The sequence below is a fragment of the Giraffa tippelskirchi genome, chromosome 7, assembly GCF_054371585.1.
Source record: "Giraffa tippelskirchi isolate mGirTip1 chromosome 7, T2T-mGirTip1v1.2.pri, whole genome shotgun sequence".
Taxonomy (NCBI): Eukaryota; Metazoa; Chordata; class Mammalia; order Artiodactyla; family Giraffidae; genus Giraffa; species Giraffa tippelskirchi.
This window is the reverse complement of record NC_137281.1, coordinates 69261428-69283315: the sequence shown is the minus strand read 5'-3', so window position 1 is coordinate 69283315 and position 21888 is coordinate 69261428. Positions and strand designations below refer to the sequence as shown.

Sequence of the window (21888 nt, the reverse complement as noted above, 5' to 3'; positions counted from 1 at the left end):
ATAGATGATCACATTGCGTGATATATAGATCATACTCTTTTTAGTAATTGACCTCTTTGAAAGGAAATGGTTGTTATGGTTACCACAGAGCAAAAGTGAGAGAAAGAGAGTGGGAGTGAGTGCAATCACTTTGAGACAATGTGCTGCAGAGTTTTGTTTTGAGTAATCACGTTAATAATTTCCTGGCTGGCTTATCTTATTATCCTCTCAGGAAACAAAGGACTAATATACATAAGCACAATAAATGCTATTTCTTAGTTCTTTTAGTATCTGATATTTTTCAGATTCCACAGGTGTGGAATCTGCCATTGCAGTTCTTTTGTGTTTATACCCTTCAATAATTTTAATTAATAGTTGTAGGACCAAACTGTGCAAGTGTTGGAGAAAAGAAGGTCTTAAAACTTACAGCCAGTTTTTCTTTGTTTCAGAGGTATTTGTCTGGTTAGGATTCTACTAAAGATTGGTAGTCATGTGCAAATCAAAAAGCATGAATTTCAGTTATACAAATAGAATGTCCTTAGATTATTTGATAAGTTAACTTGAGACACTGAACTCCTGCAGATGTGATCAGTAAAAGAAAACTTATTCAAAGAGAGTTAAGCTTTTGACTTTATCTATTTATTTATACAAATTTTCAAGTGTTTAATCAAGACACAAGGAACAGGCAAGTGTTTAAACAAGATTTCTTATTTATTCTCATACCAGGATGTATTATGGGATATAATAAAGTAAAAATAATTATATACCATTCCAAGCGCTTAATTTAAAAAAAAAGCAAAGACAGAAACATAACTGTTTTATCTCCCTACTGCCTGTAATGACTTGCTTTTTGATTGATTTCTGTCAATTTTTTGAAAAATAGTAGGATTAAAATGGGGCTTCCATGGTGGTTCAGTCAATAAAGAATCTGCCTGCAGTGCAGGAGACCTGGGTATGATCCCTGGGTTGGGAAGATCCCTTGGAGAAGGAAATGGCAACCCACTCCAGTATTTTTGCCTGGGAAATCCCATGGACAGAGGAGCCTAGCTGGCTATAATCCATGGGGTCACAATAGAGTCTGACATGGCTTAGCAACTGAACAACAACAACAACAGGATTAAAATACTCTCTCAGTGTAGAATTTTACATTGTCTGCCATTTACTAACTTGTCCAATAAATGAGTATTTATTGAGCAACTACTATGTACCAGGAACAGTGCCAGATACTTTGGAGGACTTTAGGGGGTTACTAACTACAAACAACTCCATCATCCTCTGCTGAGAGAGACTGAGATTTAAAGAAACAGCCACGCTTGGAAAGAATGTACTTGTAAAAGATTGGAAGGGCAGATTAGTGTGGGGGTTAATGGGAGAAAATATACTGTCCTAGGGGATGCTGGTAAATAGTTGGTAGGAAATGGAGATTATTGGATTTGGGAGGTTTAAAGTCGGTACAGGCAGTATGGAAAATATTGGAAGAAATTAAAAGAATGGGGTGAATTAGTGATTGTTGCTGTTCAGTCACTCAGTTTTGCCTGACTCTTTGCGATCCCATGGACTGCAGCAAGTCAGATCCTTTGTCCACGAGATTCTCCAGGCAAGATACTGGAGTGGGTTGCCAAACTCTGGGGGAATTAGTGATAAAAAAAACCCCAAAACTAATTAACTAAAATAATTAGTTAACTTGTGCATATTAAGTTGCTTCATTCGTGTCTGACTCTTTGCCACCCTATGGACTATAGCCCGCCAGACTCCTCTATCCATGGGAATCTCCAGGCAAGAATACTGGAGTGGGTTGCCATTTCCTCTTCTTGGGGATCTTGCTGACCCAGAGATCAAACCCACGTCTTCTGTATTGGCAGGTGGATCTTTACCAACTGTGCCACCTGGGAAGCCTGGGTTATGCCATAATATTAAGAAAAAACTGGAAATTGACAAGTCTGAAACTCACCCTTGAGCCAACTCCATATATGTTGGATTGAGGTGATTATCTTTAACTTCTCTCCAGAAGAAAAAAATAAACCACCTCTGAAGAAAAACTATCTACAGCCTATGTAATTTTAACAATAACTTTGGTTGTCAGTTCAGTTCAGTTCAGTTGCTCAGTCATGTTCGACTCTTTGCGACCCTGTGGACTGCAGCACACCAGGCTTCCCTGTCCATCACCAACTCCTGGAGCTTACTCAGACTCGTGTCCATTGAGTCAGTGATGCCATCCAATCATCTCATCCTCTGTCGTCCCCTTCTCCTCCTGCCTTCAATCTTTCCCAGCATCAGGGTCTTTTCCAATGAGTCACTTCTTCCCATTAGGTGGCGAAAGTACTGGAGTTTCAGCTTCAGCATCGTCCTTCTGATGAATATTCAGGACTGATTTCCTTTAGGATGGACTGGTTTGATCACCTTGAAGTCCCAGGGACTCTCAAGAGTCTTTCCCAACACCACAGTTCAAAAGCATCAATTCTTTGGCGCTCAGCTTTCTTTATAGTCCAACTCTCACATCCATACATGACTACTGGAAAAGCCACAGCTTTGACTAGATGGACCTTTGTTGGCAAAGTAATGTCTCTGCTTTTTAATATGCTGTCTAGGTTGGTCATAGCTTTTCTTCCAAGGAGCAAGCATCTTTTAATTTCATGGCTGCAGCCACCATCTGCAGTGATTTTGAAGCCCCCCAAAATAAAGTCTCTCACTGTTTCCATTGCTTCCCCTTCTGTTTGCCATGAAGTGATGGGACCGGATGCCATGATCTTAGTTTTCTGAATGTTGAGTTTTAAGCCAACATTTTCACTCTCTTTCACTTTCATCAAGAGGCTCTTTAGTTCTTATTTGCTTTCTGGCACTCAAGGAGAATTACCAGGCATAGAATGACTATTTTATAAAGATTTGTTTAAACTATTATAAATATGTTGAGGAAAATTAATAAAGATAAATTTTTTAACAGAGAAAGTGTCTATAAAATAGAAAATGGAAATTTTAAAACTGAAAAATGCAATCAAGGAAATAAAGAATTCAAAGCAGGTGAAGAATTTAAAGAAGGTAAGACAGAACAGAAGAAATGATTAGTAATATAGAAGCTGGATCAGTAAAAAAAGATTCAAACTGTAGCATAGAGTAAAAGGAACAGAAAGTACACATCAATCCACAGATCTAAGAAGATTCATAAAGCCCAAACAAGATAAGATCCAAGTAAACCACATTTAGTCACATCAGAGTGAAACTGCTTAAAGTTAGAGACAAAGAAAAGAATCTTAAAAGGAGTTAGAGGGGAAAAAAGACCCACTGTCTTCAGAGGAACAATTTAAGACAAACTGCCTATTTACAATAGCCACATTGAAACAGTCTATTGCCCACAAACAAATGACTGGATTTTTAAAAATGTGATATGGATACATAAAATGGAATACTATTCAGTCATAAAAATAAGGAAATCTGCAATTTGGGACAGATTGAATGAATCTAATTGCATTACATTAAGTGAAATAAGACAGAGAAAGACAAATATTGCATGATCTTACTTATATGTGGAATTAAAAATAAAAAACACCAAACACACAAAAAAGGAATAATAAACAACTCATAGAAAAAGAGATGAAATTTGTGGTTACAAGAGACAGGAGATGAGGGGTGGGCAGATAGGATAAAGATGGTCAAAAGGTATAAACATCTAGTTATAAATAAGTACAGGGGATATTATGTAAAACATAATGACTATAGTTAGCATTGCTGTGTTGTTCTGTGCTGTGCTTAGTCGCTCAGTCGTGTCCAACTCTTTGTGACCCCATGGACTGTAGCCCACCAGGCTCCTCTGTCCATGGGATTCTCCAGGCAAGAGTACTGGAGTGGGTTGCCATGCCCTCCTCCAGGGGATCTTCCTGTATGGTATGTGTGAAAGTTGTTACAGAGTAAATTTTAATATTAATAGCTCTCCTGACAAGGAAAAAAGTATTTTTTCCTTTTCTTTTTTGTAACTATATGAGGAGATAGATATTAACTAAAATCAATATGGTAATCATTTCACAGTATATGTAAGTCAACTCATGCTTATAGACACCATATTTTATATAAATGTAAACCAGCACTATACAATGACAGCGCTTTAACTCACGCCTAAACAAAGCTTATCCAGTACATGCATTTTCTCTATGAGGCACACTGCAGGCTTCTTGCCCTTACGAACATTGGACAGCACTTCAACACTAAATTTAGGGGACATTTTAAACAGCAAAATCATCATCAAAAAAAAAAAAAAAAGGCACAAAAATGCAAATACAAAACAAAGGCACTAAATAGACCAGAAAAAGACCACCTGTTGATAGGATGAGAACGAAAACAAGACAGAACTTGCTTTGGCCAATCTTAGCTGAGAATGTGCACATCCAGTCACTCAAATTTTTCACTACTCTGTACATGACTGCAAAAGCTTCGTGAGTATAGACTTGGGGGTTACAAATGAGTTTCAGCAAATGAGGATCGACTGTGTATATATAAATAGCACAATCGTCGTGGTTCTAGTGGTGTCCAGTGAGTTCTCGCTGGCCCTTGAAAATCCAGGGGAGAGAGTATAAATCTTGCCTGGGACTGTACCCATATCCATAGCAGGTCTCCAACGTGAACAATTACCAAACTACGTATGAAAATGATAAATACCATTTCTTTTACCTCTGGTAAAGGAGGGAATGGAAAGGGATAAGGGAAGGCTATAGCTCAATTTGCTTTTTTTAATAGAGAGAAAATTGGTACATATATCACTGATCATAGATATATTAGTTTTAGTAATTTTCCACTTAAAATATGTTATATTTAATAATAAGAAATTGTGTGTGATCTTTCTCTATTGTTTCAGACTAACAAAAACTTTAATTACATATTAATGTAATTAGATAAGATATGAAAAAATTTTGGTAAAAGATGTCAAGGATTAAAGTGGATTATTGAAGAAAGATAAGGAAAATCATCAGATGAAGATGATATCTGAGAACGACAAAACTCTAAATCTGTAACAACATCTTAGAAATAGAGGTAGGAATGAATTTGACTAGAAGTTTCCAAATGTGGTTGTGCTGCAAAACTGACTGGATTTCTTTCAAAAACACAGACAAATCTTCGGGTTCGAATCTTTCAGATTCTAATTTAGTAGGACTGGAATAAAAGTTTTTGCAAAGCTCACTAGATAACTCACATATAGTTAGGACTGATAATCAACAGACAAGATGTTGGCCTTAGACACAGGGCTTCAGCCCCATAAGGACTTCAGAAGTTATTATGCACACAGTCCACTATCGGTACCTGCTGGGGTTGTGCAAAGCTGCAGTCCTGTTAGACTCATGTGCTTTCTCTCGGACATTATTTCTACACTTCTGATTGGGACTGTGAGGAATTAGGAAATACAATGACTCATCAGGAGTGTGAAATTTGAAACACAGCTCCTGATACACACATTTTAGTTCCATTTTGTTATACTCTTTCTTTTAAAGAAAATCAATGCTTTTCTTTGGTGTTAAATGAGTTGCTTAAGTCATGGATGTGTACATGAAAAAAGAAACTTACAAATGTGGTCTAAAATAGATTTAATGTAATCTGAGTTAAAGTTACAAATGTAATCATACTTAGGGACACATTTATATTTATTAATCTAAATCCAAATATGTGAAAGAAATCAAAGTACAAATATTTAGGAGCAAAAAACATTAAAGAAATTTCTTGAGAAAACCAAATACCAACAGTTACTCTATTAAAATGTCTGTTTCTGGTATTTCTTAACTGAGCTTTTTTTTTTTTAACATATAAAAACAGGAAGCAAGCAGGGCAAAAGATATAACTAGTTTCATGTTCCTTTCTCTCCTCATTTAATTTGTTCAGCATCACAGCCTGACTCTGGTACTGGAAGTTACTTCGATTTATCTTGCCTTTGCTATTTGCCTGGCTATGGTTTGGGACTCAGGAAAGTCTGTTTACAGGAGGAAAAAACGTTTATATATACATATTGTTTTTTTTTTTTTGAGGGAGCAGAATGATTCCAAGTTGCTGCAAAATTATGTAGGCTGTGTTGCTTTCTAAATAGCACCAACAACCTTTCTAATATGAAAACATATTAGAAATATGAAATATTTTCTGTATATACATATATTTTAATGTACTTTTTATTATTTTTAAACCACAATTAATTTTCAAATAGGTTAATCAAATTCTGAATTAGCAAGAGTTGCCTATATATCAGTGTACACCTATAGAAGCATAGGCTAATTTCAGTTAGGGTATATCAGCTTGTTTCAGACCAACTCTCCCACTGAAAATTTCCCCAGAGAATCTGGTGAAAAAACGGTAATCAACTCTCTGAAGGTATCAGAGAGCAGTGAAGATTAGGAATCCAAGACCCTGGAGGGAGGGGAAGTAGGGAATAATGAGCTTAAAATTTAGTGTTACTTTTTCCTGAAGGTATTTGTAAATTTACAGTAGATCTGAGAAACTGAGAAGCTAGAGGCAAGGGGCAGAGACTGGGAGAATATCTGAGACTGAAGCTGAATAGAGCCTTGGGGAGACAAAAACCCTGGTAAATACCCCCAGACTATCCAGTTGGGACCCCTATAAAGGCTACATCCTAGAAGTAAGGCTGTTAAGAAATTGAACAGTCCATACAAAGACTGAAACTCAGCTCTGGATCTGTTTCCTATCAGATTGGATGAAGGTGATCTGCCTTTACTCTGCCTGCCTGCCAAAATCTAAAGAAAATACTCTCAGTAGGACCCTAAAATCATTCACAGCTTGAAATTGAAATTTACTCTACATAGACACTGTCCACCATGAAATAATAATGATAATTTTAAAAAATGCCAAGTATACCAGGCAACAAGATCAAATAGTCAAAATCAATAGAAAAAAAAAAAAGCTGTAGTTATGAGGATTTTAAGATACTTGCCATTAGTGTGTGCAAAACATAGATGACAAGATGAAGAATATCAACAGAGAACTGGAATCTGTAAAAAAAAAAATGAAGAAAAATTATAAAACTGAAAACCATGTATGTTCATATATATATCTGTCTTTCTATCTACTGCTCAATCCAGTAGCTGATGAAGCTCCTTGACAATCGTAATTAACTAAATTCACACTAATGGTAGAGAGTGAAGAGGAACTAAAGAGCTTCTTGATGAGGGTGAAAGGGGAGAGTGAAAAAACTGGCTTGAAACTCAATATTCAAAACCTTTGATCATGGCAACCAGTGCCATCACTCCATGACAAATAGAAAGGGAAAAATTGCAAGTAGTGACACAGTTTATTTTGCTGGACTCCAAAATCACTGCAGACAGTGACTACATCCATGAAATTAAAAGATGGTTGCTCCTTGGAAGGAAAGCTGTGACAAACCTAGAGTGTATTAAAAAGCAGAGACATCACTTTGCCAGCTAAGGAAAGTGAAGTCGCTCAGTCGTGTCCGACTCTTTGCGACCCCATGGACTGTAGCCTACCAGGCTCCTCCGTCCATGGGATTTTCCAGGCAAGAATACTGGAGTGGGTTGCCATTTCATTCTGCAATGCCAACTAAGGTCCATATAGTCAAAGCTATGGTTTTTCCAGTAGTCACGCATGGATGTGAGATTTGGTTAATAAAGATGGCTGAGTGCCAAAGAATTGATGCTTTCGAATTATGGTGCTGGAGAAGACTCTTGAGAGTCCCTTGGACTGCCAGGAGATCAAACCAGTCAATCCTAAAGGAAATCAGCCCTGAATATTCATTGGAAGGACTGATTCTGAAGCTGAAGCTCCAATACTTTGGCCACCTGAAGCGAAAAGCTGACTCATTGGAAAAGACTCTGATGCTGGGAAAGATTGAGGGCAGGAGAAGTGGGTGATAGAGGAAGAGATGGTTGAATGGCATCACCAACTCAACGGACAAGAATTTGAACAAACTCTGGGAGACAGTGGAAGACAGATCAGACTGGCGCGCTGCAGTCCATGGGGTTGTAGATAGTTGGACACGACTTAACGACTGAACAACAACAAATTCTGACTCAATTAAAACTCTCATGTATATTCATCTTTTATTTTCTCTAATACACTTATTTATTCCCTAAGAAAGAAGACTATTTAATTGTTACATATCTGAATATCCGAATGCTACAAGTAGTTCAATAAAAGCATTACATATACTATATAGTTCCAAATGTGTTACTTTATTTGATTCATAATCAGATATAAAGTTATTCATTAATTAGGACTATTTATAATTCCATTATTAATGAAAAATATATATTTATTTGAACTGATCTTTCTTTGTAAGAGTATAGTATATCCTGTCACAGATAGTTTTGGGGTTTCAAAAAATTACTTAATTCTTACTGTTTTACATTTCCTAGGAGAAGTCTGGAGTAACTCAATATGTTCTCTGAGTAAAAAATCTCAAGTTCTTACTTAATTTAATAAAATCATTATTTTATGAAGTCACATGACAAGTAAGAGCCTAATCAATTAGTTTCGTAACAGATGTTTCTTAGTTACAAGTGCATTTTTAAGTATTTCATGAGTTTAGTTTTAGGATGGCATGTAACTGTACACATAAATAAACACATGCATATAGATAAACAATTGCTTTTAAAATTAGTTAACAGATTAACGAAATGAATTTCATTAATTTTCCAGAAATTCTGAGAAGCCAGAGGAGGGAGTGGTAATTAGGGAAAAAGGGAAAGGAAATATTAATATTTATTAATATCTAAGCCTTGTAAAGTAGGTATTACTCTTTCCATCATACAGTGATATTCAGAGAAATTAAGTAATATGATCATGCCATAGACCTAGTAAATGGCAACAATGGAATGCAAACACAGTTCTATTTGATTTCAAAGCCTATATTCTTTCAAGTACATTATGCTTTCTATCTTTAGAAATAGATGAGTGGGCAGATTTATGTTAAAACTGGTGAGGATATAATCCTGTTAGGGATTTAATAGGATTTTTATGTGAAGTTTATTATATTTCAAATTTGAGTGTGACCAAGGAAGTTCATCAATTTGGATCTCATATTTCAAAAGTGTATAGAATTCCATGTATAATTTTTGCATCTACCACTGATATTCTTCTCCAGGTACATTTTAGCACACAATGTTCAGTTATGTAGTCTTGAGTGGTTAGGTGCACAGGGTATAGATTAGTTAAAATAAATTAATTCCACAAAGTAGAAAAAGGTTAAGATATAGAGCACTATATAAAGAACTATGAATAGTTCAATAAATGCATTATAATTTTTTACTTCTATGTTGTACTTAATTAATAACCAGAGAAGGAACATAAGATTCTCCATTAACTGTTTCCTATCTGGTCAGAGTTGAGAACAATGGTGCTGTATTAGAGCTAAGGGATATGTACATTAAATAGTTATTATGCAGACTCTAATTTCCTTTGCTTTCAATTGTTTTAGTATTCTGTTATGATACATATTTATGAATAGCAATGTTAGATCATTTGACATTTAATGAAAAAAAAGACCCAAGTTTCTCTGTATTTTCAGAAGAGATCCACCTAGCTCATACTGAAGCAAGATGCTCATTGGTTTCTCACTAGTCCTTAGTTGCAAGTGGGTTGATGGGTATTTGGGTTGGGAGATTAAAGCAGAGCCACAGTTTCAAACTTCAATCCCATTATTTTCCATATCTCCCTATGCGTGTGTTCTAAGTCACTTCAGTCGTGTCCGACTCTGTGAGACCCTATGGACTATAGCCCCCCAGGTTCCTCTGTCCATGGGAATTCTCCAGGCAAGAATACTGGAATGGGTTGCCAAGCCCTCCTCCAGGGGATTTTTCTGACCCAGGGATTGAACCCACGTCTCTTACATCTCCTGCAATGGCAGATGACTTCTTTATCACTGGCGCCACCTGGGAGGGCCCATATCTCCCTAAACTTTCTTCCATTTTAACTCCACAGTTGCAATTATGTTTCTCATTCTATCTGTGTTTAATATGTATCTCCCTTTCTAGAATATACCAAAGAACAGGGAATATGTGTTTAGTACACCAAAGACAAGCAGAATTCTTGGTTACAAACAAGACAAGAAACTAATTTGTTGAAACAGAAGGGGATTTTTGGTAGCTTTCAAATCTCCATGTGGTCTAGAGAACCAGACTTGGATACTACCAAGCCAGGTACAATTAAGGCAGAAAAAACTTCCAATTCATACCATGAAAGAAAAGTGAAAGTCACTCAGTTGTGTCTGACTCTGAGACCCCACGGACTATTCAGTCCATGGAATTCTCCAGGCCAGAATACTGGAGTGGGTAACCGTTCCCTTCTCCAGGGGATCTTCCCAATTCAGGGATCGAACCCAGGTCTCCCACATTGCAAGCAGATTCTTTACCAGATGAGTCATCAGGGAAGCCCAAGAATACTGGAGTGTGTAGCCTGTCCCTTCTCCAGCGGATCTTCCCGAACCCAGGAATCAAACCGGGGTCTCCTGCATTGCAGGCAGATTCCTTACCAGCTGAGCTACCACCCCAAATTTAGTACTGAGCATGTTAAGATATGAACACAACTCCTACCACAGCTATTTCAAAAGAACCAGCTTCCAACTCCACTATACATGTCAGAAGATCTATTCTCTCTCTAAGACTAAAGCCTCAGGTTTCTCATTTTAGTATTCAAATGTTATTCAGGGCCATCTGACTGGTAGCATCTAGGTCACATGTCTGGAGTCTAATTGCAAGGGAGTATGCAAGCATAATTTTTACACTCAAGCCTCTTTAGTGGAAGAAGAGAAGTTGGAAGAAGGTTAAAATGGGTACTGAATGACTTCATGTACAAAATACATTACAACACTCAATGAGTACTTGTTAGATTTCTTTCTTCATAACCAGGATTTATTTTCTTATTTGAAGATGTATTCTTGTGGACCAGAGTAAAAGTAGAAAACAAATGTTTTCTTGAAAACCAATTCTAACTGCTTATTAGTAGCAGACTTGCCCATCCTCAGTGGGAAAATGTGGTTGATTGGTGTTGACTTTCTTACATACTGAAGGACTACTATTGCTCTAAATGTGTAAGTTTTTCCTTGTGGAAAAATGGGCACTATTGTACAATATTTATCAGTGTAGGGGATGTGCACTTTTGGTTTGCATCCTACATATAGTTGCAGTTTAGTGTCAGGGAATCTTGAAGGTCAGTGTGTCACATCAGAAAGATTATTGTTTAGTCGCTAAGTTGCATATGACTTTTTTGCAACCCTATGGATTGTAGCCCACCAGGCTCCCCTGTCCCTGGGATTTTCCAGGCGAGAATACTGAAGTGGTTTGCCATTTCCTCCTCCAGGGGATCTTTCCAATCTAGTGACTCCACCTGCATCTCCTGCACTGGCAGGTGATTCTCTTTACTGCTGAGCCAACTAGGGAAGCCATCTGAAGGATTGTTAAGGGATGCCATTTTTTTCTTAATTACACTTTGATAATATTTAGCATGAAGTGTCTCTGGCAGAATCGAAGAATGTTTTTCACAAACTAGTCTCCCAATGACTAAGATACTAAGAAACCAGGCCATTCCTCCAAGGTAACAAGATCTTCCATTTTCTGTGCTTTTCCAGAAAATGGTCAAGTCAAATTGTTCTTCAGGAGGAATAAATGCTGTGCATCCTCTGGAGATTCAATACCTCACCGAGCGCACAAGAAGAATGTTTTCCAAATGTTCCTTCAGACAACATTTCAAATAGTGCTTCCATCAATATCTTTTGTATTGATGGGTACTTCGACACAATATCTCTATTCCTTTTGGATATTTGTTTTTTAGGCAAGGAATGAAGAGAAAGGTTGTGGTGAGTGTTGGAGGTGCTGCTTTGGGGAACAAGTAGAGTATAGCAGAAAAAAATCTATATAGTAAAGGTATGACATGTATCCCTTTTTAAAAAAACCCATAAACATTCATTCTCTAAAACAATGTTCACCTGCTGTCCCTTGGATGACTTCAGCTTAATTTCGCACTTAATAACCTTAAAGATTAGAGTGCTTAATTACAGCAGTTACTGTTGATTGCTTTGGAAATGAAAAATGGATATCTAATATAAAGTCATTAATATTGTATCCAATGGATTGGTGTTATTTATTATAATCCAAAATCTTGGGTCCTTATCTGGTTTTTTTTAACATGATAAAATGAAATATTTATTGCTTCAAGGAAATAATCATGTGCATCATAAAGATATAAATGGATTCAACAAATATTGAATAGGTGCCCACTATATGCCAAAGACTACAGTAGGTAGCAGGGCTACCAAAATTAATAAGACAAGTTCCTTCAAAAAGGTCACAGTCTGGTGGCAACACAGCAGAGCCTCTGCCCTACCACGGCATCATAATCAATGTGTATATGATACCATGGCAGCGCAGCCTGCCAGCCAGAGAACCATTTAGAGGGGAGACTGACCTGAACCTAGTAGTTTTCCAGGCCGAGAAAGGCAAGGTCATTCCAGGCAAGACAGTAAAGGCAAACTGGCATAAAAGAGCCTAGTGTATCCAGGGGAAAACATATAATTCCATGTGGCTAGAACACTGGGTACATGTTAGGGAGACGTAAGAGATGAGGTTGCAAAGCAGCCAGTCCAACTTGTGAAGTACGTTATATGCCCTACAAAAGAGTCCAGCCTTCATTATTTTGCAGTGGAAGCCCAAAGAAGGGGTTTCAAGCAGCGCACCGACACAGCAAGGCTTGGGTTCCATAAACGGAACCCTGGCAGCCACCTGGAAGAGGTATTGGCAGGGGGAGAGTCTGACCTCAGGGAAACTAGCTAACATTTTATTTCAGAAGACCAGTAAGAGATGATCTTGAACCTGTTCCTCCAAGAGAGCCTACACCCACTGGCCCATAAAGACAATGTTCTTGATACTTCTTCCCAATCTGCACCCAAATATATTACATTCCCACTGGGATTTCAATCTTTGAGTTCTGATTCTGTCCCTTTATATACACTCTTTCTCTTCTAAGCTCAGTTCCCTCATTAAATTTCTTACCTAACAACGGGTGAGCTCAAAAAGTAAGTGTTAGTACCTATCAGTGTCTGACAGTATGACAGTCCAGACCTTACATGAACTCAGCTCCTAGGCTGAGGGCTAGCATCCCATTTATCCTGCTATTCCTCTGTGTTAGAGGACAGAGGACCCAGACATAGAATAGCTATTGAATTTGTCCAACTCATTCCTGGTCCTTTAAACTCAGCTACCTCACCCACATATTCTGCCATAGACAAACTCCTGTAAGAAACTATAGATGTGTTATTGACTATGATATGAGTGCTTACTGTCCTATATTGGGTTTACAATGCTGATGAAGGTAACTCACTGGAGGATGAGAAACTTACCCAAAGCAATCTAGATACACTCTTATGATTGGCCATATCTCCCTGGAATATTCTCCTAGAACATACATTAACAGCAGGTGAAAATTTAAGAGCTTTTATTACAATGAAGGATCAGGAAATGCCCCAAATTAAGGAGGAATCCTTTAAAATAAAAAAGCATCACTCAAAGAATCAAGCCCAATCAGGCAATGGGAGCAAATATGTCTGAGCTAGAAGGCAATGTGACTGCCACAGCTGAGTCAGAAAGCACCCCAAACTGACCTGATGGTATCTGTCATGATGATCTCATCTTTCAACCCAGAGAATTAAGTGAGCCCAAAACATTGGATGTTCATTTGATGGAACCATGATCCACTGCCAAGGCACTCTAACCAGAAAGTGAATGCAAAGATGTGTTTCCTGGAACAGAGCCATCTTCTCCCTCCCTGCCCCTTGATCCCTCCCTTCTCTCCAGGCTAAAGGACTTTAAAAGAAAGTATGATTAGAGGTGTAGCCAAGGTCTTTTTGTCTCCAGTGGCTAGATAGACCCATTTGCGTATGCTGAGAAATTTCAGGGAGGAGAGAGACTCAAACTTTTATGACTTTGTTGGATACAGATGCCCAATTCACCATTCTACCAGTTCCATGAGGGGTAGGGACATCGGAATTCTACTACTAAGTACTGGCGGGGCCCACAGTGGGACAGGGAAGCTAACGTGACTTTATGGGTGGGGCATTTGGACCAATTCAATGAACTGTTGTTGCTGATTCTCCAACTGACACTATTAAGAGAACTAATATGTTATATACTTGTATATTTTTGTCCCATAAGTGTCAGAAGGAATTCTGATTGGTAAAAGCTGCATGTAGAGAAGTGCTAAAAAAAATTTAAAAAAAAACATGTAAATTGGTTTCTAATCATCTTTCTAGCACATCCCAAATAGGGCTTTACAACCTTAACGGCCTCTTGGAGCCATACATTTCTGGCCAATGAGTTTGCCTGCTGAAGCCTCTGGCAGAAGATGCCTTCATCTGGAAGCTTACATCAGGGGCACTCCTATGGTTCTGGACCCATCACTTCTCTGAGAAAGTTACTAGGCACATGCCTTTTGAAAAGCAGCTCTTAGTTTGCTACTGGGTTCCTGTTGACACTGAACACCTGACCCATGGAGACCTTGTAACTCTTTAGGTTGATAATTCCGTTATGTAGTGCATCAACTCAGACACAACAATTAATAGGATGTGAATGGCACATCACAACAGGCCTCACTTGTCAAGTGAAAATGAAATATTCAAGAACACAATTAACCTAGCCCAAGGAGTATCTTGGCTTGACATGAAGAAATGGCAGCCATCCTCCTGAGGGAAACTTTAATTTCTATTACACTACCATTCAATATCACAGTAATCCAAATCTATGCCCCAACCAGTAATGCTGAAGTTGAATGGTTATATGAAGACCTACAAGATATTCTAGAACTAACGTCCAAAAAAGATGTCCCTTCAATTATAGGGGACTGGAATGCAAAAGTAGGAAGTGCAAAAGAAACACCTGGAGGAACAGGCAAATGTGCCCTTGGAGTACAGAATGAAGAAGGGCAAAGGCTAATAGAGTTTTGCCAAGAGAACGCACTGGTCATAGCAAACACCCTCTTCCAACAGCACAAGAGAAGACTCTACACATGGACATCACCAGATGGTCAACACCGAAATCAGACTGATTATATTCTTTGCAGCCAAAGATGGAGAAGTTCTATACAGTCAGCAAAAACAAGATTGGGAGCTGACTGTGGCTCAGACAATGAACTCCTTATTACCAAATTCAGACTTAAATTGAAGAAAGTAGGGAAAACCACTAGACCATTCAGGTATGACCTAAAGCAAATCCCTTATGATTATACAATGGAAGTGACAAATAGATTCAAGGGATTAGATCTAATAGACAGAGTGCCTGAAGAACCATGGATGGAGGTTCGTGACATTGTGCAGGAGGCAGGGATAAATACCATCCGCAAGGAAAAGAAATGCAAAAAGGCAAAATGGTTGTCTGAGGAGGACTTAAAAATAGCTGTGAATAGAAGAGAAGTGAAAGGCAAAGGAGAAAAGGAAAGATATTCCCATCTGAATGCAGAGTTCCAAAGAATAGCAAGGAGAGATAAGAAAGCCTTCCTCAGCGATCAATACAAAGAAATAACGGAAAACAATAGAATGGGAAAGTCTGGAGATCTCTTCAAGAAAATTAGAGATACCAAGGGAACATTTCATGCAAAGATGGGCTCAATAAAGGACAGAAATGTTATGGACCTAACAGAAGCAGAAGATATTAAGAAGAGATGGCAAGAATACACATAACTATACAAAAAAGATCATGAACCAGATAATCACAGTGGTCTGATCACCAACCTAGAGCCAGACATCCTGGAATGAGAAGTGAAGTAGGCCTTAGGAAGCATCGCTATGAACAAAGCTAGTGGAGGTGATGGAATTCCCATTGAGCTATTTCAAATTCTAAAAGATGATACTGTGAAAGTGCTGTACTCAATATGCCAGCAAATTTGGAAAACTCACCAGTGGCCACAGGACTGGAAAAGGTCAGTTTTCATTCCAATCCCTAAGAAAGGCAATGCCAAAGAATGCTCAAACTACCTAACAATTGCACTCATCTCACACACTAGCATAGTAATGCTCAAAATTCTCCAAGCCAGGCTTCAACAGTACGTGAACCATGAACTTCTAGAAGTTCAAGCTGGATTTAGAAAAGGCAGAGGAACCAGAGATCAAATTGCCAACATTCATCGGATCATAGAAAAAGCAAGAGAGTTCCAGAAAAACATCTACTTCTGCTTTATTAACTATGCCAAAGACTCTGACTGTGTGGACTACAACTAACTCTGGGAAATTCTGAAAGAGATGGGAATACCAGACCACCTGATCTGTCTCTTGAGAAATCTGTATGCAGGTCAGGAAGCAACAGTCAGAACTGGACATGAAACAACAGATTGTTTCCAAATACAGAAAGGAGTATGTCAAGGCTGTATATTGTCACCCTGCTTATTTAACTTATATGCACAGTACATCATGAGAAACGCTGGGCTGGATGAAGCACAAGCTGGAATCAAGATTGCCAGGAGAAATATCAATAACCTCAGATACACAGATGACACCACCCTTATGGCAGAAAGCGAAGAAGAACTAAAGATGCCTCTTGATGAAAGTGAAAGAGGAGAGTGAAAAAGTTGGCTTAAAACTCAACATTCAGAAAACCAAGATCATGGCATCTGGTCCTATCACTTTATGACAAATAGATGGGGAAAATATGGAAACAGTCACAGAATTTGTTTTCTTGGGCTACAAAATCACTGCAGATGGTGACTGCAGCCATGAAATTAAAAGCCACTTAGTCCTTGGAAGAAAAGTTATGACCAACCTAGACAGCATATTAACAAGCAGAGACATTATTTTGCCCACAAAGGTCCATCTAGTCAAAGCTATGGTTTTTTTAGTAGTCATGTATGGATGTGAGAGTTGGACTATAAAGAAAACTGAGCACTAAAGTATTGATGCTTTTGAACTGTGGTGTTGGAGAGGACTCTTGAGAGTCTCTTGGACTGCAAGGAGATCAAATCAGTTCATCCTAAAGGAAGTCAGTCCTAAATATTCATTGGAAAGATGATGTTGAAGCTGAAAGTCCAATACTTTGGCCACCTGATGTGAAGAAGTGATGCATTGTAAAAGACCCTGATGTTGGGAAAGACTGAAGGCAGGAGGAGAAGGGGGCGACAGATGATGATATAGTTGGATGGCATCACTGACTCAATAGACATGCGTTTCAGTATACCCCAGGAGTTGGTGATGGACAGGGAGGCCTGGTGTGCTGCAGTCCATGGGGCGCAAAGAGTCGGACACGACTAAGTGACTGAACTGAATTGACACTGCTTAAAGCAAAGCCACTAGTTCAATGAGATCAACAATGCACGGAGGTTTCCCTAAATGGCTGGCTCATCATGGCTCAGTTCAGCTAAAACCAAATGGCTTCCAAGTGCTGCTGTGGTACTTCAATCTCAATGCCATCAATGCGGAATCAAAAGTGGACGTTGTTGCTCTCCTCAATGGTCAGGACTCAGTGCTGTTCTTTGTCCAATACTTCCTTTGATGAACCTTGTTCCATTTTTGTTGACTCTTGGGTTGTTACTAATGGCCTAGCATTTTGGAAAGCCCCTCTTTGGGGCTGTGAATAGCTAAAATAAATTACAGCTGCTGATTCAACCATCTGGATCACTCATGTAGACACCCACAGTAAGGGCTTGTTCTTCAATGAGACCAACTGTAATCAAGCTGCACCACACATTTTGATACTATTCCCATCTAGATCCATGTTTTACCAGATATGGAAACATGTCCACCATCATAGATTGGGCAAAAGCAAAAACACTATTTGTAATTCCAAGGCTACTGCTGCACGCCAACTTTGTGATTCTTGCCAGAAGCTGACCTGTCTGTCTCAGGGGGAAGGAGCCCACACTGTATGCTTGTGTCTCCATCTGCTCCTGAAAGACTAAGCTGGAGTTTTTATTCTTTCTTGAGGCTACTGGTAGTGCCTCTCTTCCACTGAAACTCTCACAAAATCCCATGTTACTGTTTCAGTCCCACCAGTTGACCTTGGTGATACCACTTTGGCACTTAAAACTAACTTGTGTCATGTTTTCTGCTTTTTAGAGTTTGAAAATACATGCATTTTACTGCAAAAACCACCCTATAGTGGGCGGTTGCCAATGTATTCAATGGACTTTTCACTCTCCCTACCATCCATAGACTTGTTGCACTGTGGAGTGTTGACCTTCTCAAAGGACAAAGCCCAAAGATTTCTGACTCTACCTGTCTCACCTCCTGGTCTACAGTATTTTTAACAAGGAGGTTTGTTCACTGAATGTGGCTACCCCCAGAAAGGAATCATCTTGCCTCAGACACGTTCTGGGTAATAATCAGGAATTACATACTTCTGTTTTGAAAACCGGAGGTTCCACCCTGACATTTCTGGACATGATACATCTCTCTTTTCCCTAATGGTAACCTCAGGCCAACCTGCCTGGTGCAACTTCTTGGTGGAAGCCAGATTAATAGGAACCTAGAGAAGCCAAACTTAATTCTGGTGCTACCATCTTTTTCTCTTGTGGGTTTTACATGGTCCAATGATGGTCTAAGGATAATGGTCACCTGGTTGGGTACACTGCTTGCCAAGTGACCTATACAGGCCAAAGTGGTAGACATAAAGAACCTCTGTAAGTCTTATAAAAGCCCCAGCTTCTGCACTTTCCATGCAAAATATCTGCCAGCCTCTCTGGATCTCTTTACTCCTAGTCCTATAGTTGATATTCGTCATTCCATAGACTGGATGAATGCTATCTAAATGGTATCGTGGACAAATAGGTAAAGTTGAACACACTCAAGCAGTTGCTCCAAAAACAAGGATTAGACTCAATTACTATAAGTAAAGTTGGAACTGTGGGCTGGCCATGAGGACAGGTTGGCTATGAAGCACTGGCAGCCTGTGCCCCTGATTGAAGTCTGCTCCATTTGGTGGGCTCCAAGGATTGTAAACAACAGCAACTTGCCCAGGACTGCATTTCTTTGTGAAAGCCAGGCACTAACTTGCCTCCCTCCTTAAAACACAGTGCTTTGCACCTTAGAGATGGTCATAGGAGACCAGAAAGTGTTGAAAGAAACATCACTTCTAGATCATGTAGTCCTCAGACAGCTGCAATGATCTCTCCAAAATCAGGTTATTTCAGGGAAAATTCTCAGAGAGAGAACTGACTTGTTATTTATGGGCACCCTCAAGACAGTTTTCCATACAAAAGAAATCCTTCAACTAAAACAGACAATACACATTCTCCCCCTGACTTTAGTTGAACTATTGATGACTCACTTTGGTGCTGGAAGGCATTTAGGTCAGTCTCAATCCACAGGCCAGAGTTAGTCTGGAGGACAGAATCTTCCTAGACTTCATTCCTCCTTGTAGGCCAAGATGGAATCTGTCCAATCACTAATACATCTTACTGCACCTGGATTAATGCCTCAGGCCAAGCAATTTAAGGAGAAACCACTTGACACTTCCTACAGTAGATACTGATGGTTTATGGGATTTATTTAGCTAAGTGGGCCTGAGCCCTAGGTGCACGATTAAAGTAAGCACAGCAGATGGTTGAAGTTTTGGTGAGAGTATCCTTAATTAAATGCTGTGTAAGACTAATTCACAGATTGAGTCTCAGCTTCTCTCAGCCAGATTAAGCAGTGTGGCTGATAGAGTGGTATACTCATGGAAAAATTCACCAGAAGCCAAGACAGTAAAGAAATGAGTAGGCAGGTATTAGTACAAGACAATATTCTGTGGGTCCATCTTGTTTTTGCATGTTTTGTAAGTTTCAGATTTTTTCTGAAATCTTTGTTTCAGATTAGTTTTTCAGGGATATTTTTTGTTTGTACAGCAGGCAGCCTTTGGAGATAGAGACGGATCTCCCTTTACAGCAAAAGGCAGTCAGCCTTACTACACATTGTAAAAGATTCAGATTCCCTAACCTCCAGGTTCTTCTCCTGTCATACCAACCCACTGTGAATACTACTGTCACCCAGCCTTCTTTGTGTTGCCCTGCAGGACTTGGGGTTTAGGAAACCAGTGCAAATGCAAATGCACGCTGACTATTGCTCTTGCCAGGACTGATAAAGTCTTATGCTTCTAACCCAGGGGTTTTGTGTCTTCATCAGCATCCATGAAGCTGACTTGAAAGACTGTAAGTATGGTAAAACTTCAGACCCTTCCCAGCTCCTAACAGCTATCTAATGGCAATCTGGCAATGTCATTACCAAATACTGTGCTTCATTATCAAATATTAATTCTGTCACTGATTTCGTGATCTTTCAAAGTAGAACCATGCATTTTGTAGTTGAAGAACCAAAATGTGAAACAATTATTTCAAACTAAAATATTTTTAGTATCAGGAAAGATCAACACCAGGTCATAGATCAATATAAGGAAATGACAAATGCAGTGATGTTTGGAATCATATGTATGCTGTTAAATTACCTTACAGTATCATAATACAGTCCAGCTGCTGTGGGCATCTCTTTTTCTCTTCATGTACTTTTTTATTTATACATATAATTAGCATAATGAAGTGGAAAAGGTATTGGGTGGGATATCAGGAAACCTGAGATCAAATACCAGTTTTGCCAGTTACTGGTTGCAAGACCCTGGACAGGTTTCCTCCCACTACTCTGGACCTTAGACTCTTCATCTTTAAAATGTGAATTAGGGTGGGCAAAATGAATGGGTTTTGTTAGATTATTTTTTAGGTTTTTTTCCCTAGTACTTGTTTTCAATGAATGGTAGAAAGGACTTATAGCCAAGATGGATAATTATGAGGGTTTTTTTCTTTTTCTTTTCCTATTTGCTTTAGCAGAAAGTTCAGACACTGGAATAAAGATTTCCACAACCGTCTACTTGTCCTAGCCCTGTGAGCAAGATTTGTTGTAACCCTCCTTGAATTAGGGTTTACATTCCAAAGAGGTAACTCCTGTGAAATGAAAGAGGAACATTCCTTGCACAGAAGGTCTTTTCATTTGCTGTCCTCACCACACACAGACATCTTTCCTTTGGCCAGCCTATTACACAAACAAGAAAGTTAGTTGATTTCCTACTCAATACATGACACAACCTTGCCAAGGTCAGGGTGCCCTTGCCAGAGCTGGCTACAGGAGGAACACACATTGGCTTGAACTATCATAGGATTTTTCCTGGGCACAGTGGAGCAGCTATAGACAATGAGATGGTCAGTCTCATTGGTTCATTCATTAATCTGTATATCAATTAAAGCCCTTAGGACCTACTACAGCCATCCACTGGGAATATACGTGTTATTAATAAGACCATGTAACTGCCCACAAGGATCCCACAATCACTTGCGAGAGGCAGATAAATCAGTATATAATTATAACACATCTGAAACTGGTTAAATTATAGAAGGGAGTTTAAACTGGTGAAATTATGACTGTCTATTCTGTGGGAGCCGTAGAGGACTCCTCAGAGGAGAGAATGCTTGAGCTGAGACTTGGAGGCAAAGAATGAGAAGATATTCAAGCAAAAGAGCATATGAAAAGTAAAAAAGACAGGTGAACTAAGATAGAGTGTCAGATATTTCAGTATGACAGGAACATAGCTTTAGGGTTGCAAGTAACAGGAGATGAAGATAGAGAGGTAGGTAGGAGCATTTTAGGGTAAGAGAGGGAGAAGGCTTTAAAAGATTTGAAACACTAGAGCCTGTTTATATGCTGAGTAGAAGGAGCAAACAGAAAGGGTAAAGACAGAGCAAGGGAGACCACTGCTGAATCAAGATCCTAGGGAAATTAGGAGATGTTTTCTAGACATAAGATGAGTAGAAAGGTTTGTCTGAGGTTGAAAATGGATCTCTTTCGCCTCTTAGAAAGGAAAAAGAGAAAATCAGTTCAGTCCAGTTCAGTCGCTCAGTCGTGTCCGACTCTCTGCGACCCCGTGAATCGCAGCACGCCAGGCCTCCCTGTCCATCACCAACTCCCGGAGTTTACCC

The 21888-nt window shown here is 39.0% G+C and overlaps 1 protein-coding gene across 1 annotated transcript in view; it reads right to left on the bottom strand.

The window, feature by feature from the left end:
• The window catches only part of LOC145513800 (uncharacterized), a 331143-nt gene that overhangs the window by 32765 nt on the left and 276490 nt on the right, over positions 1–21888 (bottom strand). Inside the window, exon 3 of the mRNA XM_081510757.1 lies at positions 6896–6953. Coding sequence (XP_081366883.1) covers positions 6896–6953 — 58 coding nt within the window. The remainder of the gene's footprint in view (positions 1–6895; positions 6954–21888) is intronic.